The 24838-nt window shown below is 42.3% G+C and overlaps 1 protein-coding gene across 2 annotated transcripts in view; it reads right to left on the reverse strand.

Annotated features, from left to right (window-relative positions):
* LRBA (LPS responsive beige-like anchor protein) overlaps positions 1 to 24838 on the reverse strand; it is a 789979-nt gene that overhangs the window by 564621 nt on the left and 200520 nt on the right. For both annotated transcript variants that reach the window (XM_040331890.1, XM_040331889.1), the window contains exons 30-31: positions 21054 to 21181; positions 5542 to 5620 (exon numbers count right to left, since the gene is read on the reverse strand). In XM_040331890.1, the coding sequence (XP_040187824.1) occupies positions 5542 to 5620; positions 21054 to 21181 (207 nt within the window). The remainder of the gene's footprint in view (positions 1 to 5541; positions 5621 to 21053; positions 21182 to 24838) is intronic.

Below are 24838 nucleotides of genomic sequence, written 5' to 3' on the forward strand. Positions count from 1 at the left end.
GTTCCTATTACAAGGAATGTAAACATCCCTTGTAATAGAAAGAAGCATGACAGGTCCTGTTAACCACTTCTGCCTCAGACCATATTGCTGGTCATATTGCTGGTCAGGCCACTTTTTGCGATTCGGCACTGCGTCTCTTTAACTGACAATTGCGCGGTCGTGCGACGTGGCTCCCAAACAAAATTGGCGTCCTTTTTTTCCCCACAAATAGAGCTTTCTTTTGGTGGTATTTGATCACCTCTGCGGTTTTTAGTTTTTGTGTTTTAAAAAAAAATTATATTTTTTTACTTTTTGCTGTAATAAATATCCCCCAAAAATATATAAAAAAAACTATTTTTTTCCTCAGTTTAGGCCGATACGTATTGGTCTACATATTTTTCATTAAAAAAAAATCGCAATAAGCGTTTTTTGATTGGTTTGCGCAAAAGTTATAGCGTTTACAAAATAGGGGATAGTTTTATGGTATTTTTATTAATATTTTTTTTTTTACTAGTAATGGCGGCGATCAGCGATTTTTAAATCGGTACTGCGACATTATGGTGGACACTTCGACACTTTTGTCAAATTTTTGGGACCATTGGCATTTTTATAGCGATTTGTGCTATAAAAATGCACTGATTACTATAAAAATGCCACTGGCAGGGAAGGGGTTAACACTAGGGGGCTAGGAAGGGGTTAAGTATGTTCCCTGGGTGTGTTCTAACTGAAGGGGGGGGGTGGACTGACAATCAGGCATTTCTCCTCCTGACAGGACCGGGAGCTCTGTGTTTACACACAGAGCTCCCGGTCCTCGCTCTGACGAGCGATCGCGGGTGCCTGGCGGTGATCGTGACCACCGGGGGCCCCCTATTGGCTGCTCAGCGAAAGGACGTATAGCTATGTGATCTCGCCCAGCAGAGCCGACCTGCCGCCGTATGACTGCGGCGGCTGGTGGGCAAGCAGTTAAATATGAGAACTGGGGTCAAAAAGACCTCAGATATCATATTTAGACTAAAATGCAATAAACAAAAAAGAAATAAAAATTATAACAAAAAAAATGTGCCTTTAAGACGTATGCTATGGTATGGAGACGTGTGGGGGCCATCTTGACATGAAAGGCTTTTTAGCTTGATTAGCATATATTAAAAAAAATAAAAATAACACATCATAAAAGAAAAAAAAAGAAAAATGTGCGTTTATGGCCTTATGCTTTAGGCTCCATGCACACTGAAGCTCATAAACTGCAGTTTATTGGCGTTTGGGTGTTTTTTTTAAAAGCCCATAAACTGCACTCTATGTTAGCCTATGTGTCCATGCACACATGGATGTTTTTTAGCGTTAATGAGCAGTGGAGCTTATGGGCTTTTTTTCTGAACGCAAGAAATTCGCGTTCAAAGTGCTGTTTTTCGGCGGGGAAAAAAAGCTAAAAACTTAAAAACGCTAGTAAAAGCTATTGCAAAAACGCTAAAAACGTTGAAAGGCTCCCTGCAAAGCTACTTGCGTTTTTTAAAGCTTTTTTTTAGCGTCCAGTGTGCATGGAGCCTTAGCCTTCTCCTGTATGCATGTCTGCTCTCATTTCGCTCACATTAGAATTTTGCTATTTTTGCTAATGATTGCTCAAGGTTTCATTTACCAATTGTTTAGAGAATCCTGTTTGAAAATCGGCCAACCTCAACTTAGCAGCAAATCTCATAGAAATGTCTATGGGTGGGCTAAATATTGTCAAAAAAAAAAAGGAGGGATCTGGGAACAGCAATGGAGGACATATCAATGTGAAGGGAATCTCCCCTAATGCACCCTCATATAGCGCCGCCCACTTTGTGGGACTTTGGTGTTTGTAGCAACCAATAAGAAGAGACAAAGGGCAGGGATCTGTGTCCTCCAAGAAACGCAATTTACTAGCAAGTTAAAATTCCCATTATCTTAAATCGAACAGTACAGGACAGAGGTCAGACTGTGGGGACATACCAAAGCAATAAACTGGGGGGTGGACAACAGAAAGGAAAACAGCAGCACATAAGCCCACAAAACAAAGGGTCAATGGACCTAAAGCACTCAGATGATAACTTGAAGCACCTTGCAGCCAAAGCTTGCATCAGTAGAGCCCTGAATATCCACCTGGCAAAACTAACAAAGGACAAACAGAACACCAGGTGATTGCCTTGCAAACCTGCAAAGTTAATGCTTTATGTGGAAGGGCTCAAGAAACACAGATAGTTTTGGTAGGGTGGGCCTTGATAGGGAACAAAGAAACCCATTTTTTGGAGGAGCAGCCATGGAAATAAGTGGCCTGAGCAGTGGAATCTTTTAGGGAGCACAAAAAGGTCCTCAGTTTTTCTGAAGGACACTGTTGCAGGTAGGTAGACCCCAACTGCTCTGACCACAACTAGGCAGTGGAGTGAAATCTCCTTGGCATGTTTTAGTCCCCCTGTCAAATTACAATAGCACAGCAGGAAAGATCCCCGCATCCCACATCGTGTTGATGCAGGGATGTCAGTTTTTTTTATTGTTCTATCAGCATGTATGTGCATACCCAGCTTTAATGCTGGTCCAGACCAGAGAGGAGGAAGGCTGAGATGTGAAGAATATTCCTGTGCCTGATCTTGCACCAGTCAAAGCAGGCCCTTCAGGTGCGATGGTAGATCCTACAAAATGAGGATTTTCTCACCTTGAGTAAGGTGGAAATGACAGAGCCAGCAATGCCCCTATACTTTAGGACCTGGATTTCAACAGCTATGCTGTTAAAGCCAGTGTCTGAGAAGCAGGTTGGAACAGAAGGCACCGAACACAAGGTCTACCCCTGTCTTGAAGAAGCCCAAGGCTCATATGCAAAGAGTCTGTATAAAGTGTCTGTAAGAAAGTATTCACAGCGCTTCACTTTTTACACATTTTGTTATGTTATGTTACAGCCTTATCCCAAAATTGATTAAATTCATTATTTTCTCTCAAAATTCAAAAAAAATACCCCATAATGACAATGTGAAAGAAGTTTGTTTGAAATCTTTGCAAATTCATAAAAAAAATGTACACAAGTATTCACAGCCTTTGCTCAATACTTTGTTGAGGCACCTTTGGCACCAATTACAGCCTCAAGTCTTTTTGAGTATGATGCTAGAAGTTTGGCACACCTATTTTTGGCACACCTATTTTATTTTTTCACATTCTTATTTGCTAAACCTCTCAAGCTCCATCAGGTTGGGAGGGGGCATCGGTGCACAGCCATTTTACGATCTCTCCAGAGATGTTCAAGTCTGGGCTCTGGCTGGGCCACTCAAGGACATTTACAGAGTTGCCCCGTAGCCACTCCTTTGTTATATTGGCTGTGTGCTTAGGATCATTGTCCTGTTGGAAGATGAACTTCCGCCCTAGTCTGTGGCACAGAACGATCTGAAGCAGGTTTTCATCTTTTTGGTCCAGAATAGACCAGCGGACCTCCTTCCAGCGCTTAGACACACCCTTCAGGGTGTATGTGGCGCTGTAAAGAAATATTAAAATCAATCAATCAAGGAGTGTACATTGCTGCATTCATCTTTCCCTCAATCCTGACTAGTCTCCAGTTCCTGCTGCTGAAAGCCCCACAGCATGATGCTGCCACCACCATGCTTCACTGTAGGAATGGTATTGGCCAGGTGAGGAGAGGTGCCTTGTTTCCTCTATACATGACGCTTGCCATTCAGGCCAAAGAGTTCAATATTTGTTTCATCAAACCAGACATTTTTTCTCATGGTTGGAGAGTCCATTAGGGGCCTTTTGGCAAACTCCAGGTGGGCGGTCATGTGCCTTTTACTGAGGAGTGGCTTCCATCTGGCCACTCTACCATACAGGCCTGATTAGTGGAGTGCTGCAGAGAAATTTCTGGAAAGTTCTCCACTCTCCAAAGAACAATGCAGGAGCTCTAATAGTGGCCATTGGTTTCTTAGTCACCTTCCCGATCGCTCAGTTAGGGCGGGCAGCCTGTTCTAGGAAGAGTCCTGGTGGTTCCACACTTCTATTCATGGATAATGGAGGCCGCTATGCTCATTGGGACCCTTCATGGCTGCAGCCATTTTCTGTACCCTTCCCCAGATCTGTGCCTCGATACAATCCTCTCTCGGCGGTCTACAGACAGTTCCTTGGACTTGGTATAGCTTGGTTTGTGCACTGACATGTATTGTTAACTGTGGGGCCTTATATAGTTAGGTGTGTGCCTTTCAAAATCATGTTCAATCAACTGAATTTGCAAAGAGTTTTGGAGGAACTAAGGCCGCGTACACACGATCAGTCCATCCAATGACAACCACTGGGCAAGGGTTGTGGGGATGAGGCCCTTGTCCCCATCAACATGGGGACATCCTCTCCATGTTGAGGGCATGTGGCCTGGTATGGTTCAGGGGGGGGCGCTCTTTCACCCCCCCCTCTCTTTTTCTTGCGGACTGCCAAGTTGCATGCTCGGATAAGAATCTGGTATGGATTTTTGGGGGGAACCCCACGCAATTTTTTAACTATGGCGCCGGGTTCCTCTTAAAATCCATACCAGATCTGAAGGGTCTGGTATTAATAATTGGGGGGAACCCCACACCATTTAAAGAAAAATGGCGTAGGGTTCTGGTAATGTCTTTTAGGGGGACCCCCACACATTTTATTTTTCAATGACCTGGGACCCGACAAATTATTATAGCCGTGAGTAGTTTTAAATGACATATTTTCTTTAGAAATTTAATTTTGTGCAGAGACTGTTATAAACACAGGAAACATGCGCTACTTTACAGGAATGCTAAAGACACCCCCCAGGTATGAAATTTAAAGAAATATTTCACTTTTATTGTTTCACTTTAAGCATTATTAAAATCACTGCACTTGAAAAATTGCAGTTTTTAAACCTTTTTTTGCATTGATACATGTCCCCTGGGGCAGGACACGGGTAACCAAACACCTTTTCTGACAATAAATTGCATACTAACCTTTAAAATTAGCACTTTTGATTTTTCATGTTCGTGTCCCATAGACTTTAATGGTGTTCGAACAAATGTTTTGCCTGTTTGCATGTTCTGCTGCAAACTGTGTTTGGCTAATCCCTACTAGGCAGTACTGTGCCTACACCCATATAACAGTATGCATTGTGAGATCGATAGCATGATGCTTCCTCTGATTGATAGTCTTAGGAGATTTAAATGTGGGAGTTGGTGATATTACTACTTTACTGCTGTACTCCTTGCTCGAGTTTGACATGAGGAATAAGAAAAACCCTGCCACTACAGGAGACATACACTGCAATTGAAGGCATCATATCTGCTCCAGTTAGACTACAGACATTACTGATGACTAATCATTTGCCCTTTGGATTTCAGTTCATCTTTAACCAACATTATGAAACTTGTACTAGGCATCGATAATGTCTAGATGCAAAAGTGTTAAGATACAGTAGTTGCAGTAATAGATGGTCTTCCGTAAGGCTCTCGAAATGTGGCAGTTGTAAAGCATTGCAATAATCCTTTCTAAATTTTATATGGGAAAAAAGCAGATCAGAAAGAGAAAAGACAGGGTTACCAGCTCAGCTTAGCTACAGTTAGCAGTGGAACAAACCTCATGTGAGATGCAGAATCTTCTGGAACAGATGCAACAGCTTGGACAGATGGCAGTTTTGAATTAGAAGATCCACTACCTAAAAAACAAAAATAGCAAAAAAAAAAAAAAAAACTTTTTAGGATCTGTTTTAGCATCGCTTAACTATTTTATGGACATGATTTTTCTTCTGTGCTTTTGCTTTCATTGAAACATGAAGTGTTTTGATCATGCCAATAGATATATACAGAATTATTTTGCAGCGTGAGTTAAAGCATCTCCACAGGCAAAGCCTGATAAACTCTACAAATGCACATGTGGATAATAAGAACAGTAGCTACTTCAAACATGTGGAATCAAGCTGACTTATCTCACTCTTATCCTTTCACTGATAAACTGGCTCCTTCAAACTGACAGTTTTACAGACACTCACAAGAACATAAAAGAAAATGCAAATAGATCATCTGTCCAGCACCCTTCTCCGTGCAGTTTACTGAAAATTCACAGTCCCCAAGGCTCTACGCAAATAATGTCTTTTGCAATAAAGTATCATTTAAGACCGTCTCTCCTTTCTGCCTCCTCATAAAAAAAGGAGTTCATGTATTTTTATTTACAATGAATGGTTTTACATTTCACCCATTAAAAACACATTTTCTACTTTTTTACATTTAAAGAAAGGATACTTAAAGGGTGAATGCAGAAATGCAGAAAGAGACCACAGAATATCCAAAAGATAGGCATTATTTTTCTCCACAGCCTCCAAATTAAAGGCTAGCCACACACGTTGATTTTTCACTTGTTTAGCCCATGAGAAATTTAAATGGATTCTTCCATCCACGATAAACAAGTTGGATAGAGGAATCTGCGCTGTTGGCCATTGTATTCAGTCAGCATTAGCGGCTGTCTGAAAGTCCAAACAGTGACTGCATAGAATAGGATGCAGTTGCTGTTTGGCCAATCATTTTCCAACTGGTTTAGACCGCTTTTAAATCGCATTTTCTCTTGCTGAATGGTCCCAACAGGACTGCTCAAGGCACAAATTTCAGCCAATTCACAAGAAAAAACAGCCAAAATTTGCGTAGAGTGTGACTAGCACAAAATATTGTTCATCCTAACAATGGCAAAAGAAAGCACACCAAAAAGATTAAACCTTCCTTCAGAGCCTCGGTGCTCTTTTTTTCACTACTATTTTAGAAAGCCAAGTAGTAGCAGGGCCATTAAACGCTACAGCAGAAATTGTTTCACTTAAGCCAGGCATATATGGTTCAAATCTCAGCCACTTCAGCAGGGCCTGACTGAGATTTGAACCTTTTATGGGCAGGCCGATTGTACCCAAGTTGATCCATCAAACGACTTGGAAACAACCAGCATATTGGATTTTTACATTCAATTTTTGCCATCACCCCTCCCCACCAGGAGAACATAATATCTCTGGGGGAGGGACTGCCCAATCAACACTTACTGGAAAGAAAAACGCATCTTCTATGGCCACCTATGGACCCGAAGCAATTAAATTGCACAAATATTTAAAGACATTTTGTGTACCAAGCCTATTCTAGGATTGGTTTCTAAATTCCTTGCTGATGTAATGACTAAAAACTTCAACACACATCAAACAAAAAAAGGCTCTTATGGAAACAGGGGGTCTGAATATAGGTGACAAGGTTAGACTTTTCCTTTATCGATTTGTAGAGATTTTTTTTTTAATTTTGCAGCTTGTAGACATTTTCATTTAGTTCTCTATGGAAAAAAGCTTTCCCAAATTTTAAATGAAAATTTTCTAGAAACTGAAGTACATGTGATATGACAGATAGAATGAAGTAATGCCGTGTGAGGAGGAAACCCAATTCCTATTTGATCCCAATAGAACTAGTGGAATAGATATAGATCAGTGATGGCGAACCACAGCTGGCACGCCAAGCCCTCTCTGTGGGCACTCAGCAGGCTCCCAGGATAGGAGAGGGAATCCCCCAGCAATGCAATTATTTTCACTCGTGCAGGCGCGAAGTAGCCGGCTCCCTTTTTATCATTAATGCGATAGGGCAGTGGGACGGCAGATGTGTGTAAAGCCCTCCCTGCATAAACTAAAGCAGCCCAATGGAAATAACACAGAGGGAGTGTCTGCTGTAAGCAGTGCGCAATGCCTCTGAATAGCCAGGAAGAGAAGAATGATCCTCCCTTCCTGGACCTGGGCAGCCAATAGGAGAGCGGCTTCCTGTGCAGGCCGGGCCTCCAGCACTGAAGCATGGCAATATGGAGGACTTTGGCTGAACACATACACAGGTAGGACAGTGCTATGGGTGAGGGAGGGAGAGGTAGGGGCTCGCAGAGGACACTGCTGTGTAAGTGGGGGGGATGTGAAGGGGGCAGTTGGGAAGGGCCCTGTGTTCTGAGCGTCCCATCCCTGTATTCTGAGAATCCCATGCCTGATCCATCCCATCCCTGTATTCTGAGAATCCCATGCCTGATCCATCCCATCCCTGTATTCTGAGAATCCCATCCCTGTATTCTGAGAATCCTATCTCTGATCCATCCCATCCCTGTATTCTGAGAATCCCATCTCTGATCCATCCCATCCCTGTATTCTGAGAATCCTATCTCTGATCCATCCCATCCCTGTATTCTGAGAATCCCATCTCTGATCCATCCCATCCCTGTATTCTGAGAATCCCATACCTGATCCATCCCATCCCTGTATTCTGAGAATCCCATACCTGTATTCTGAGCATCCCATCTCTGATCCATCCCATCCCTGTATTTTGAGCACAATGCACTCCTTTGAAAAAGCACAAAGGTTTTTTATCTGGACACAATGGTAAGGTTTTTGGCCCCTTAGGGCTCATTCAGAGGGATGATCAGTCCTATCCTCTGTACAGAGCCGCTGGTAGATTTATTCCATGTTGGCACTTTGATTGGTTTTGTGTCGCGGTTTGGGGACTCGGGCTCAAAAAGGTTCGCCATCACTGATATAGATGTTCAACAATGATGCCTCGTAGCTCAAAAATTAAAAACCTTGCATTTTGTAAAATATTTATTGGGGCTAAATGTCAAAAGCACAGAAGAAGAAAAAACTCACTAGGGAAATGGGACTTTGGAAGTGACCAATACACCAATATTGTCAAAAAAGTATACATTTATTGTATAGATTTAAACACGATTAAAATTGTCACAACGGACAAGCCTAGTACACACAATCAGACATTTTAAAAAAAAAAACCGATTGAAGCAATCGTACGATTATCTGAGCTTTAGTACTTTTGAAAGCCGAACAGGAAAGTTCCTCCGAAATTATCCGAAGGGACATACGTGAAACTTATTAATATTAAGACCAAGACCACGCATGCTCCGAAACAAAAGAATACAACACATAACATCACTTCCGAAATTCTATTCGGTCGTACGAGAATAAAAAAAATAATAAGTTGAGTAACCCCTTCATATGAAACTAGCATGCAAAAAAATAAACAGACTAGCATTAATTCGTTAATCTCATCATGTGTATGAGGCTTAAATGCAATAGATCTAATATTCGAGGCACCAAAATGTGTTGGCTTGCGTTAGTAAGCAATTATAGGCGGTCCCCTAGTTAAAAACTTTCGACTTACAAACTACTCCTACTTACGGGGGGAGGCAACAGGAATTGAGAGGAAATCTACCCCTAGGAAGGGAATTTTTCTCCTGTAAGAGTTATTATGGGAAAAACATGTCTCCACTGAAGTTTTTTTTTACCAAGGCTTGTTTTCCACAACAGCCCAAAATTTTCAAAATCCAATTGTCATTCGGACATAAAGTGAGGTGAAATCTTCTGACCAGGGGCACAGACAGCAAAAAAAATGTTACAGGGGTGATGACCCTTCCCTATGCTATCCAAAAAGCTTAAAAAAAAATTTTTTGGCTGGAGCTACACTTAAAAAATTTACCTATTTTGACTTCCAAAAAGATTCAACTTAAGAACAAACCTACAGAACCCATCTTGTTTGTAACCCGGGAACCGCCTGTAAACAGACACATGTACAAGAAATTGACAAGGAAATAGCAGTTTTTGACATGTTTTTACAAAGATCATTTAAAATAAAATTGTGCTATTGTATCGGATGTTTTGCTGGTAGAAGAAAAGCTGGACTTAAAAAGGAGAAGTACAGCCAACGCTCATTTGGCCGTACTTCTCCTGTGGATCACAGGAGTGCAGTTTGTTCTGCACTCTTGTGACCCATGTTCAGACAGCAGGCTGAAGCCCACACATCCATCTATGTCTACGTGCTTCATTTTGATAAGAAACCACTTTGAAAAACAACCCCCAGCATTTCTAGCCATGGCCATCTTGAGTAAGGGCAAATGATTCATGTAGCATTTACTTCCTGGAATCCATCTGCCCTTCTTCCTCTTTTGGTATGTATGCCATCATTTACCTAGGCCTGGAAACCAGAAAGTAACTTAACGTAAAAAAAAAAAAAAAAGTTTAAAACAAGCAAATCTGATATGCAGCTAGCTATAGTAAATGGCTAGGAAAAGTATAAGGATTAAAAAGTGTCAACAGAGTGAGGATCCGGGGGTGGACTCTCATACCCAGATAGTTTTTCACATGGTTTGTCAGATGGCTAGTAAACCAGACCATGTCAGATCTTTCTTTCTGGAGGAAAAGCTTTCTGGACTCGCTTGGGCAACATGCTACAATATTTGTGGTTGCCTGACCACAAATTATGAATGAGGTACAAAAAGGGGATGGCAGTAGAAGAGACTACCTACTCTAGCCCAATACACTACATGCGTACCACAGTCAAGTGAGCCAAAGCCCAACTAAACTGCCATCAATTACTATGGACCCAATGTAGATTAGCTAGGGGGGCTTTGTTAAAGGCAGTTACTTCCAATGAACCAACTTGAGAACAGGTCTTGAGAATTATTGTCTCAACTTCAAAATGGACAATGTTACAGGGCACGTCCCACTGTATACGTTTTATTAACTGTTAACAGTTACTCACATCAAACACAAAAGAGATACAAATCTCCATTAGAATCAGAAAGGCTTCTCAATTGAGCCAAGCAAAGAGTAATTTCTAAATGTCAGCCCACCCAGAGTTGCCAACTGACAGTAAATTTACAAAAAAACTGCATGTCCATAACTGACATTCATGGACAGATGCAAAAATCACCAATTTTACAAACTGTAAATTTACTGACAGTTGGCAATCCTGAGTCCATCTCAGGTGATCCTCCTATGTGTTTTAACTGCTGCATTACTGTGATATCCAGCTGGCTATACACTGTGCAAGTTTCATTCAGACCAAATTAATTTAGTGAATAGCCCTGTTCCGTTTGACAAAAGTCAATAGTTTACTCATATATACACACACACAATTATATTATATATATATATATATATATATATATATATATATATATATATATATATATATATGTGTGTGTGTATGTGTATATATATATATATATATATATATATATATATATATATATATATATATATATATATATATATATATATATATGTATGTATGTATGTATGTATGTATGTATGTCCTGGACAGGAAGGAGTCCTAGTAGGATCATGGCTGCAGTCATTACATTTTTTACAGCCGGCGATTGGCTTTCAGGTAAAAGTTCCATCAGCATTGAGTAATGATCGCCGCTTCTTTGCAACACACACCGACTGGTGACAGATGCCCATCTGCCAAGAGCTTTAAAGTAGAACAAGCAGGCAGAGCAAATTTAGCCAATTTCTGCAGAGCTTTGAAATGTTTTAACAATTTGGCACACTGGTGGTCCACATCTTACCACTCTCTGTTAGTCTGATTTAGGATTGAGCAATCAATTTTAGAAAGTTGTGCAATATGAGGGTGTCATTAACAGCAAAGAGAAAAGTATCCAAAAACGTAGAACATTTTTACCCAGGTCATATACTGTAATGCGTCAACCCCTGGTTTCACGGTGGCTGCTGTCTTAACAAATAGATAAATTCTGACACAGTAAACCAGCCACCAGAGGCCACTAATCAATACATAAGGGGAAAAGAAGAAAATGCTAAAAATCTATTTTGTTTTCAGGCTAATCATTTTTTGGGCCAGTCCTCTATTCACAGAAAGCACAGAATCCATGTGAACTGTGATCATAAATAGAATGGAATGTTTTCTTTGGACTAGGACTGCATTAAAAATGAATTTGCATTGATATGATTATTAAAATAATTACTATAATTGTGTTATTTCTGTGGTGCAGACAAATTAAATGTTTAACCTTGAATGGTCTTAAACATTTTAATTTATTCTACAAAAGCTGTTCTTTTCCTTCTGCAATGATAAAATTTTTTATGTTACCATATTGCCCGATTTTCTCTCTCTCTCTTATTCTAAACCAACCACCTCACTTCAGCATTTCAAGTCACAATTAAAAGAATGATGTGCAGGTATTAGACTTTTTTTACAAGATGCAAAACAGTACACCAAGTGAATTTTAAAAAGATCACTGCTATCATGTAAATGCGAACACTATATTGTAACAAAAGTATAAGTGTTGGTCTGTTCATTAGGAATTGCTATAACACCATACATACAGTGCCTTGAAAAAATATTCACACCCCTTGAAATGTTGCATATTTTGGCATGTTACAACCAAAAACATAAAATGTATTTTATTGGGATTTTATGTGATATCTGAAAAGTGTGCCATGCATTTGTATTCAGCCCTCTTACTTTGATACCCCAAACTAAAATCTAGTGGAACCAATTGCCTTCAGAAGACACCTAATTAAATGGAGGCCATCTGTGTTTAAATTTAATCTCAGTATAGATGCAGCTGTTCTGTGAAGCCCTCAGAGGTTTGATAGAGAACCTTAGTGAACAAACAGCATCATGAAGGCCAAGGAACACACCAGACAGGTCAGGGATAAAGTTGTGTTGACGTTTAAAGCAGGATTTGGTTATAAAAAAAAAATCAAGCTTTTAACATCTCACAGAGCACTGTTTAATGCAGCATTCAAAAATGCAAAGAGCACAACTGCCAACCTACTAAGACATGGTCATCCACCTAAACTGACAGGCTGGGGAAGGAGAGCATTTATCAGAGAAGCAGCCAAGAGGCCCATGGTAACTCTGTAGGAGCTGCAGAGATCCACAGCCCAGGTGGGAGGTTCAATCCACAGGACAACTATAAGCCATGCACTCCACAAACCTGGCCTTTATAGAAGAGTGGCAAGAAGTAAGCCATTGTTGAAACAAAAGCCACAAGAAGTCCTGTTTGCGAAAAGCCATGTGGGGGGTACAGTAAACATGTGGAAGAAGGTGCTATGGTCAGATGAGACCAAAGTTTAACTTTTTGGCCTAAAAGCAAAATGCTATGTGTGGAGGAAAACTAACACTGCACATTACCCTAATCACACCATCCCCATTGTGAAACATGGTGGTAGCAGCATCATGTTGTAGGGATGCTTTTCTTCAGCAGGGACAGGGAAGCTGGTCACAGTTGATGGGAAGATGGATGGAACCAAATACAGGGCAATCTTACAAGAAAACCTGTTATGCCTTGTACACACGATCGTTTTTTTTTCTTAATCGGTGAAAAAAAAATAGAACCTGTTTTAAAATTTTCGGATGGTTAAAAAACCGATCGTCTGTGGGGAAATCGATCGGTCAAAAACCCACGCATGATCAGAATCAAGTCGACGCATGCTCGGAAGCATTGAACTTAATTTTTCTCTGCACGTCGTTGTGTTTTACGTCACCACATTGGACACAATCGGATTTTTAACTGATGGTGTGTATGCAAGACTGATGAAAATCAGCTTCATCGGATATCTGCTGAAAAAATCCATCGGTCCGTTTTCAACGGATGAACCGATTGGGTGTACAGGGCATTAGAGTCTGCAAAAGTCTTGAGACTGGGGCGGAAGTTCACCTTCCAGCAGGACAACGATCCTAAACATACAGCCAGAGTTACAATAAATGGTTTAGATCAAAGCATGTTCATGTGTTAGAATGGCCCAGTCAAAGAACAGACCTAAATCAAATTGAGAATCTGTGGCAAAACTTGAAAAAACTACGAACATGCAGGCGCCGTATAGAGCCGACTAACAGATCTGCATGTTCGGCTTCTTTCGGAAACGCTGTTACTCGGACGCGCTTCCGCAATACGGGGGGCAGGGCCTTATCCGCCGGGGGGAACTTTTGCTGAAAAGACGTCAATCATCTGGGCGACCTCCCAGATGACATGCCTCCTCAGCTTGGAAACACCTACTCCCGCGGGGAGAAGTACCTGGAAGCCGGAATGAAAAGATAGATTATAAGGTATGTACAGCGTAAAAAAAAAAAAATTGCGGACTGTACATGTTAGAAGTCTAAAGAAGTTGTTCTGAGAAAAATGTTATTTGGGTGAACCTCCGCTTTAAGCAGCGCTCCTGACTAAAATTAATTAACTGATATATAACATAAAAAAAGTCCAAAGTATTCAGAAAAAGATCCCAAAAATAGTCTGCGATTAAAGCAAAGAAAGTGGATCCTGCAGATCAAAGCCAGTCCTATCCTTCTGTTACCAACATCACCACTCGTCAGATAGGCAGGGGAAAACTCTTACCAGACAACGCTGGAATATGAGCGTTGTATAATCACAGCAATAGGTATCTCAAATACTTGGGGCAAGATCCACAGTCAGCGGCTTATTTTTAGGCAGGCGTAGCGTATCGTAGTTACGATACGCCGCCGCTACTTTGAGAGGCAAGTGCTGTATTCACAAAGCACTTGCCTCTAAAGTTACTGCGGCGTAGCGTAAATTTCCCGACGTAAGGGCGCGGAATTCAAATGATGAACAGGGGGGCGTGTTTTATGTAAAACAAGCTTGACCCCACAAAAATGACGCTTTTTTCGTACGGCGCATGCGCGCGCATGCTCAGTATCGCATCGGATTTTCAAATTAAATTACGCCCGCTCAATGCCTAGACGACGTGAAAGCAATTTACGCAAAGCCCTATTCGCGAACCTTTTTTTTACGCAAACAACGTACACAACGGAAAATTCAACGCTGGCCCGACATCCATACTTAACATTGCGTACGCCTCATAGAGCAGGGGTAACGTTACGCCGAAAAAAGCCTTACGTAAACGACGTAAAAAATGCCCTGGGCGGACGTACGTTTGTGGATTGGCGTATCTAGCTAATTTGCATACTCGATGCGGAATTCGACGGAAGCGCCACCTAGCGGCCAGCGTAAATATGCACCTTAGATCCGACGGCATACTAAGACGTACGCCAGTCGGATCTAGCCCAGCTTCAGGCGTATCTTGCTTTGTGGATACAAAACAAAGATACGCCGGAGCAACCTAGAAGTTACACTGCGTAACTTCTTTGTGGCTCTGGGCCTTGAAATCCAATCCTCTCAAGCCAAAGCTTGCATATAAGGGAAAAGATGAACAATGGCAAATAGCATAACTCCGTTTCATTTTTTAATGTTGAAATACCAAAATGTTAATTTTTAATGTTAAAGCGGAGCTCCGCAGAAAAAAAATGATTAAAAGCCAGCAGCTACAAATACTGCAGCTGCTGACTTTTAATATTAGGACACTTACCTGTCCTGGAGTCCAGCGCCGTCCACAGCAGAGGACGAGCGATCGCTCGTCACTCTGCTGCTGCCGCCCCCCCCCCCCGCCATTCTCGGTAAGGGAACCAGGAAGTGAAGCGCTCCGGCTTCACTGCCCGGTTCCCTACGGCGCATGCGCGAGTCGTGCTACGCCTGCCGATTGGCTCCCGCTGTCTGCCCGAGACTGTTTGGCCGGAAGTGGGTGAAAATACCTGTCTTTAGACAGGTATCTGCACCCCCCTCACTCTGAAAGGAGTCAAATGTGACAACGGAGGGGAGGGTTCCGATCAGCGGGAGTTCCACTTTAGGGTGCTAGTGCGTTGGGGTTTACAAACAGAGGGAAGCGGTGGACGCCGTCCTGATAGCCCATGATCTGAGACCGTGATGAGCCACTAATGTGATGTATTGCCTGTTTTAAATGTAAAGATTGTAAGTGCATTTTCAATCTTTTGGTATTTTAACATTAAAAAATCAAACGGAATTATGCTATGTGCCATTGTTCATCTTTTCCCTTATCTGCAAGCTTTGGCTTGAGAGGATTAGATTCCAAGTATTTGAGATACCTATTGCTGTGATTATACAACGCTCATATTCCAGCCTTGTCTGGTAAGAGTTTTCCCCTGCCTATCTCACGAGTGGTGATCCACTTTCTTTGCTTTAACCACTTGCCGACCGCGCACCGTCGTTATACGTCCACAAGGTGGCTCTGCTGGGCGAGAGCACGTAATATGACGTCCTTTCTCCCAGCCGCCACTAGGCCACTAGGCTGCCCCCCGCTCGCCCCCGATTCCCGTGCGTGTGCCCGGCGGGCGCGATCGCCGCCGGGCACACGCGATCGCTCGTTACAGAGCGGGGACCGGGAGCTGTGTGTGTAAACACACAGCTCCCGGTCCTGTCAGCAGGGGAAATGCTGATCTTCGGTTCATACAATGTATGAACCGAGGATCAGTGTTTCCCCTAGTGAGGCCACCCCCCCCCCACAGTAAGAACACACCCAGGCATACTTAACCCCTTCCCCGCCCCCTAGTGTTAACCCCTTCACTGCCAGTGGCATTTTTATAGTAATCCAATGCATTTTTATAGCACTGATCGCTATAAAAATGCTAATGGTCCCAAAAATGTGTCAAAAGTGTCCGAAGTGTCCGCCATAATGTCGCAATACCGAAAAAAAAAATCGCTGATCGCCACCATTACTAGTAAAAAAAATATAATAAAAATGACATAAAAATACCCCCTGTTTTGTAAACGCTATAACTTTTGCGCAAACCAATCAATAAACGCTTATTGCGATTTTTTTTTTAGGAAAAATATGTAGAAGAAAACGTATCGGCCTAAACTGAGGAAAAAAAATGTTTTTTTATATATTTTTGGGGGATATTTATTATAGCAAAATGTAAAAAATATTCATTTTTTTCAAAATTGGCTCTCTATTTTTGTTTATAGCGCAAAAACTAAAAACCGCAGAGGTGATCAAATACCACCAAAAGTAAGCTCTATTTGTGGGAAAAAAAGGACGCCAATTTTGTTTGGGAGCCACGTCGCACGACCGCGCAATTGTCTGTTAAAGCGACGCAGTCCCGAATCGCAAAAAGTACTCTGGTCTTTGGGCAGCAATATGGTCCGGGGGGTAAGTGGTTAATCACGGACTATCTTTGGGATCTTTTTCTGAATACTTTGGACTTTTTTTATGTTATATATCAGTTAATTAATTTTATTCAGGAGCGCTGCTTAATATATATTGTTTTAAAATATATGTGTTGTGTTATATACTGTAAATGTATTCATATATTTCTTACTCCATCTACATAGAACCATACAGTTTATTAACCACTTCCATACAGGGCACTTACGTACCTTCCTGCCCAAGCCAATTTTCAGCTTTCAGCACTGTCGCACTTTGAATGACAATTGCGCGGTCATGCTACATTGTACCCAAACAAAATTGGCGTCCTTTTTTACCCACAAATAGAGCTTTCTTTTGGTGGTATTTGATCACCTCTGCGATTTTTTTTTTTGCGCAACAACTAAAAGAAGACCGAAAATTTTGAAAAAAATTAAGTTTTTATTTTTTTCTGTAATTTTTTTGTAAATAAGTAAGTTTTCTCTTTCAATTATGGGCACTGATATGGTGGCACTGATGGGCACAGATGAGATGGCACTGATGGACATCGACGAGGTAGTACTGACGGGCACAGATGAGGTGGCACTGATTGGCGGCGCTGGTATGCGGCACTGATGGGCACACATAGGCGGCACTCATGGGCACACATAGTTGGCACTGATGGGCACTCATGGGCGGCACTGATGGGCACTCATGGGCGGCACTGATGGGCACTCATGGGCGGCACTGGGCACTCATGGGCGGCACAGATGGGCACTCATGGGCGGCAAAGATGGGCACTCATGGGCGGCACAGATGGGCACTGTGGGTGGCACAGATGGGCACTGTGGGGTGGCACAGATGGGCACTGTGGGGTGGCACAGATGGGCACTGTGGGGTGGCACAGATGGGCACTGTGGGGTGGCACTGATGGACACTGTGGGGCGGCACTGATGGACACTGTGGGGCGGCACTGATGGACACTGTGGGGCGGCACTGATTTACTTGTTGCCAGTCAGTGCCCATTTGTGGGCACTGATTGGCATCTTTTTTTTTGCATCCTTTTTTTTTTTCCCCAGACTTTTTTTTCAGACTTTTTTTTTTTTTTTTTTTTTTTCAGACTTTTTTTTTTTTTGACTTTTTTTTTTCTCAATTTTTGTTGTTTTGCCCTTCCCTGGTGGGCATCCCTGGTGGTCCATGTGGCGATCCGAGGGGGGGCTGCGCTGATAAACAATCAGCGCGAACCCCCCCTGTCAGGAGAGCCGCCGATCTGCTCTCCTCTACTCGCGTCTGTCAGACGCGAGTGAGGAAGAGCCATCGACGGCTCTTCCTGTTTACACCGTGATCAGCCGTGGTTGGACACGGCTGATCACGTGGTAAAGAGTCTCCGTGAGAGACTCTTTACCGAGATCGGTGTTGCGGGGTGTCAGACTGACACCCCGCAACAACGATCGCCGCGATGCGCGCCCCCGGGGGCGCGCAGCGGCTAAGAATCCTGATGACGTCATATGACGTCCGGTCAGGATTCTACAACCACTTTGCCGCCGTCAATCTGTCATTGGCGGGCGGCAAGTGGTTAATTATATAAAAATTGTATGATTTACTGCACATCCAATAGACTTAAAGTGGTTGTAAATGCAGAAGGTTTTTTATATGCAGTCTATGCATTAAGATAAAAAGCCCCCCCCCCCCAATACTTACCTGAGCCCCATCTCTATCCAGCAATGTCCACAAGTGTATTCGGCCACTCGGGACTCTTCCTCTTGATTTGCTGAGACGCAGCAGCGGCACCATTGTTTTCCTGAAAGTATACACAGAGCTACAGCTCAACTCAGGTGCCCCCATAGCAAGCTGCTTTCTGTGGGGGCAGTCAACAGGAGGGAGGGGCCAGGGGCTCCAGCCAGGGAACCGAGAAGAGAAGGATCCGGGCTGTCCTGTGCAAAACCATTGCACAGAGCAGGCAAGTAGAACATTTTTGTTATTTTAATAGAAAGAAGAAAAAAAAATCTGAAGATTGGACAAGTCTGCATGAACATACTAATTCAAACTGTAAAAAGTTCAAGACTGGTGGGATTTGCCAATCCACCTATCCCTAGCGGGGAAAGTAAATGCAGGGAGTTGCCACTTTAAGAAAACGTGTGTGCGTGCATTATATTATTCATATATATATTGTGAACTTTGGGGGTAGTTTAGCTCTGCGGGATTAAGTGCGTAAACCATTAACGTTGAACCAAAAAGGGTTTTTATTTGTGACCAAACCAAAAACAACGCTTTATTCAGCACAAAGTAAAAGTCTGCTTGTCTCCAGCATAAACAAAAAAAGTATTTTTCTTCAGCACAGCAATGAATTAAAGCAAAGGCACATACGGTTTTAGGCAGGTCTTTACCCCCAGAACTTCCAGTCCTTGCTGACCCTTTATCAGTTTCTCAGAGGTACACAGCTTCTTCAGACAGGTGCACTCCCTTACTCCTCCACGCCCCCTATCAGGGCTTCCTGCCTTTTAACCACTTAAGCCCCGGACCAAAATGCAGCTAAAGGACCAGGCCCCTTTTTGCAAATCGGGACTGCGTCGCTTTAACTGACAATTGCGCGGTTGTGCGACATGGCTCCCAAACAAAATTGGCGTCCTTTTTTTCCCACAAAGAGATTTCTTTTGGTGGTATTTGATCACCTTTGCGGTTTTTATTTTTTGCGCTATAAACAAAAATAGAGCGACAATTTTGAAAAAAATGCAATATTTTTTACTTTTTGCTATAATAAATATCCCCCAAAAAAATATAAAAAAAACATTTTTTTTCCTCAGTTTAGGCCGATACGTATTCTTCTACCTATTTTTGGTATAAAAATAAAAAAAAATCGCAATAAGCGTTTATCTATTGGTTTGCACAAAATTTATAGCATTTATAGTTCTATTGCATTTTTATTAATTATTATCTTCTTTTACTACTAATGGTGGCGATCAGCGATTTTTTTCGTTACTGCGACATTATGGCGGACACTTCGGACAATTTTGACACATTTTTGGGACCATTGTCATTTTCACAGCAAAAAATGCATTTAAAATGCATTGTTTACTGTGGAAATGACAGTTGCAGTTTGGGAGTTAACCACAGGGGGCGCTGATGGGGTTATGTGTGACCTGAAGTGTGTTTACATCTGTAGGGGGGTGTGGCTGTAGGTGTGACGTCATCGATTGTGTCCCCCTATAAAAGGGATCACACGATCGATGACGCCGCCACAGTGAAGAACGGGGGAAGCTGTGTTTACATACAGCTCTCCCCGCTCTTCAGCTCTGGGTACCGATCGCGGGACTCCAGCGGCGATCGGGTACGCAGGTCCTGGAGCTTCGGACTGGGCTTAAAGGGCAACCGTACATATACGTTGATGTGCCCAGCCTTGCCATTCTGCCGACATATATCGTCGTGCAGCGGTCCTTAAGTGGTTAAGCTGTTTTCCTGGAGGTTCTTAACCCCCTGTGTGCTTGACTGCCAGTGGTCAGGAGAGGAGGCCCTTTCCCTCCCGAACGTCACTTTAGATCCTCCAAAATTCCTGGCCACAAATGACACTCTAACAAGGACAGAGAGGACTATAGGCCCGTCCTCTCTGGATCAACTTTTATTGCCCGTAATTTCTCACCCCCTCTGGGTGACCTCCTTAACTCTATACCATTGCCTTAAAGGGACCACACTCCAAATATTGGTGCAACATAGCGTCCGTCCATCCAGGATCCAACCCTGGCGTCCTGTACAATATTATATATATTTATTTATGCTCAAAAGTTTGCATACCCTCGCAGAGATTGTGAAATGTTGGCATTAATATTAAAAATATGACTGAGCATGCCAAATGTCTTTAATTTAAGGACAGTGATCACATGAATCATTATTCACACAGTTAAAATGTCTATTAAAAGGTTAATTTCTCACATTTGTGTTTTTTTAAATCACAATTAGTGTATAAATAGTCAATGAGTGTGTTGGCTCTCACATGGGTGCCCTAAGCAGGCTAGACACGGAGCCATGAAGAGGTAGAAAAGAACAGTCAAAAGACTTGCGTAGTAATGGAACTTTATAAAGAGATATAAAAACATATCAAAGCCTTGAATATTCCAATCACTACTGTTTAATCCCTTATTAAGAAGTGGAAAATTCGGGGCTCTTGATACCAAGACTGTTTTTTGGCATGCTCAGTCATATTTTCAATATAAATGCCCAAATTTCACAATTTCTGCCAGGGTATTGTAATTTTTTTGAACACACAAAAAAAAAAAGAAAAAAAAATTATATTTTGCCATTATTCTTATTATTTACATATACACACATTCTATAAATGTACTTGCAATATATATACCTGATGAGTCTTTGTCAGCTTCTGCAGACTGAGAGGCTTCTAAGGATGATACCACACTGACTGCTTGAGGGACAGGCCCAACAGTAGCCGCAACAGGAGCAGTTTTCTTCTGTGCTATAACGACACTCCTGAGAAAAAGATGAAAAAGATAAACTGCTATTAAATGCCAATTCTGAAGCATTAAGCACAAAGACTTCAGAATAATGAACAGTTTGAACATCGTTACACAAAAAATGACAGAACACACATAATTGTGACATTGCACTTTGTTAATGCAAATGAAAATAAGAGGATCTGAGATTTGGTTACAAGTATAAATAACACAGCAATTTGAACTATTTTGTATAAAACACACACAATAAATATACCCAATATAAATAAAGACCTCTTTGCATTAATACAAAGAAGCACATCTGATATTCACTTCTCTCTTTAAACACATTTTTCATTATTTTTGGGTTAAACTATAACTAGGTTGCATCACTAACCATCACAAATCAAATCTGTTCTCAAGGCCGGCAAAGCTGATTATAACGTTGTCCTCTGAGACACCTTGATTCTTGATGACATGCAAGGCTTCCTTCCCTCTAACAAACTCCATTTCCTTAATACACAAGTCATCGTACCATGACAAGTGAATAAAGCAATAGCCAATTATTCAGCAGAAACCTTCTTGGCCATTAGGAACCTAATCCCATAAATCAGATAGCTCTTTCTATACAATGTCAATTGCAAGTTCCAGCAAACTGCAAAATTCAAAATTAAGCTACACTTTAACAGCTCACTGTCATATTTAAAAGCAATGTATCTTTTAAGTAGCCAATGTGAGAACGGCAGTGATTTCAAAGAGGGGCTTACATCACTTCTGACAGAACAAGGGTGAAAAGACCAGCAACCATAAATATTCAGAGGCATAAGGTCAGTGTGTTATTAGTCCCAATTATCCTGGACCGTAAGGAGGCTTTGTGGTGCAGATAATTATTACCTGTTGAATGAGTACAGATCACCAGACCTGGTCAGGCCACTTCCTCACTCAGGACTATGTTTATAGCACAAGATACGAACATTTAAATAAAGCCATGATACACATTATAAGAACTAGTTTGGTGAATGGTAAAATATGAAAGTTCAGACATTGTCCATGTGTCTAGTTGCATTTACAGCCTTTAGAAACCCATGGACAACAGAAGATATTCAGCTGAAACCCAAAAAAACTATTTAGGGTTACCCGAGACAACAGAAAACCAGCTGTGATAAAACGTCATCCTACTTTTTTTTTTTTATGCAGATTACTACCATGTTAAAAAGGCAGGTCTGGCAGGCATTAGGGAAATTCCCCCTATAGATCAGCATTCAGGCAAACAGCCTTGAGGTAGACATCCAATACTCCTGCAAACACCTGTACAAATATGTAAAATAAGAATGGGCATATCACCAAACAAATTCAGTAGGCAACAATGGCGTCTAATCTATAGGGGGGAATTTCCCTAAAGCCTGCCAGACCTGCTTTTAACTTGGGGGCCATAGCCACATGTTAAGGGCACACCTGATCCCTTTTGGTGGTGGTTGGCCTTTGAGGTGAAGGGAGTTTAATGTGGCCCATACTTTGATCTGTCACAAGAAGAATCCTCAGCATTATCTTTTACTGGGGACTCGATACTTCTATTTTGATGCTTATTATTTAGAGCCCAACATTGATATTGCACTATAAAACATATTGATTTATTGCACAGGTTTTTATAGAATTTTCTGGTTGTCTTGAGTAGGATTTTTCCTTTGGTCTATTGTGACTTAGATGAGGATCAGATCACATTTTATGGCAAATTACTGCAGAAAACCTGTTAATTCTAGGTAGTTTACATACGTTTTCTTGCCACTGTATACTACTCCATTTCAAAAATACATATTTTTTGTAAATGCACAACAGAATTCAGAAGCCTAGGAGTCTAGCGCAAATATCATATGTTCTCCAACACTAGATATTCAGCCTTACTTTATAAGGCTATCTCTGAACATGCCAACTCTTACCACGAGAGGCTTTTCACTATCTCTAGCTCAGTTCGCTTTGATTTCCTAATTGGGTGATGGAGTGAACACTTTTGAATAAATGCTGACCAATTAGCAGCAAAGACCCTTGCAGCAACACTCATCGAAAAGCTCTGGATGCAATAAGTATCAGAGCAGTGCTATGGGGAACTTTTAATTGGAATCTTTAAGGACTTAAAGCGGAGCTCCACCCTAAAGTGGAACTCCCGCTGATCGGAACCCTCCCCCCTCCGGTGTCACATTTGACACCTTTCAGGGGGAGGGGGGTGCAGATACCTGTCTAAAGACAGGTATTTGCACCCACTTCCGGCCACACAGTCTCGGGCAGACTGCGGGCATGATGTCACCTCCCGTCCCCCCCGTTGTGTTCTGGGAACACTCGGCTCCCAGTACACAGCGGGAGCCAATCGGCAGGCGTAGCGCGACTCGCGCATGCGCCCTAGGGAACCGGGCAGTGAAGCCGGAGCGCTTCACTTCCTGGTTTCCTCACCGAGGATGGCAAGGGCAGCAGAGTGAGAGTGACGAGCGATCGCTCGTCCTCTGCTGCGGACGGCGCTGGACTCCAGGACAGGTAAGTGTCCTAATATTAAAAGTGAGCAGCTGCAGTATTTGTAGCTGCTGGTTTTTAATATTTTTTTTCAGCGGACATCCGCTTTAAATAAATAAGCTGCCATTGCCATTTTAGCTTTAGGGGTGCAGGTTCAAGGGCTGCCATCCTGGACCTAGCTTCACTACCAAGCAAGACGCTAAACCCAAACTAACTTGCAGTGAAGATTTTGCAGATTATATGCTTACTTCATGGCTCAAACTATTGAAGTCAAATGCAGCCAGGCAACCAACACCGTACAGCAAGTCAATACCAATTGACGTCCACCCCATAGCAGTTTTACTGCTACAGGGCGACTCTCCTGTGCAGAATCGCATATATAAATGGGATTCTTAACTTCTGTTTGCAGAGAGCACATGCACCGTGAACTTTAATGGCCTCCCAGTCTTAGTCTGTAGGGTTCAACATGGAGTTGGCCCACCCTTTGCAGCTATAGGAATGTTTGACCATTCTTCCAGAAGTGCATTTGTGCAGGCACCAACGTTGGACAAGAAGGCCTGGCTCACAGTCTCTGCTCCAATTCATCCCAAAGGTGTTCTATTAGGTTGAGGTCAGGACTCTGACTCTGTGCAGGCCAGTCAAGTTCCTCCACCCCAAACTCGCTTATCCACAATATATTGCCAAAAGTATTGGGCTACCCCTCCAAATCATTTGTTGGAGAAGGAATTATGGTGTGGGGTTATTTTTTAGGGGTTGGACTTGGACCCTTAGTTCTAGTGATGGCAACTCTTAAGGCGTCAGCATACCAATACATTTTGGACAAATTCACGCTCCCAACTTAGGGTGGAATAGTTTGGGGATGGTCCTTTCCTGTTCCAACATGATTATGCACTAGTGAAGAAACCAAGGTCCATAAAGACATGGACGAGCGAGTTTGGGATGGAGGAACGTGACTAGATTGCACAGAGTCCTGATCTCAACCCGATAGAAAACCTTTGGGATGAATTAGAATGGAGACTGCGAGCCAGGCCTTCTCATCCAAGAAAGTGCCTGACCTCACAAACGTGCTGCTGGAAGAATGGTCAAACATTCCCATAGACACACTCCTAAACATTGTGGACAGCCTTCCCAGAAGAGTTGAAGCTGGATATAGCTGCAAATGGTGGGCCAACTCAATATTGAACCCTATAGA

The sequence above is a fragment of the Rana temporaria genome, chromosome 1, assembly GCF_905171775.1.
Source record: "Rana temporaria chromosome 1, aRanTem1.1, whole genome shotgun sequence".
NCBI classification, from domain to species: domain Eukaryota; kingdom Metazoa; phylum Chordata; class Amphibia; order Anura; family Ranidae; genus Rana; species Rana temporaria.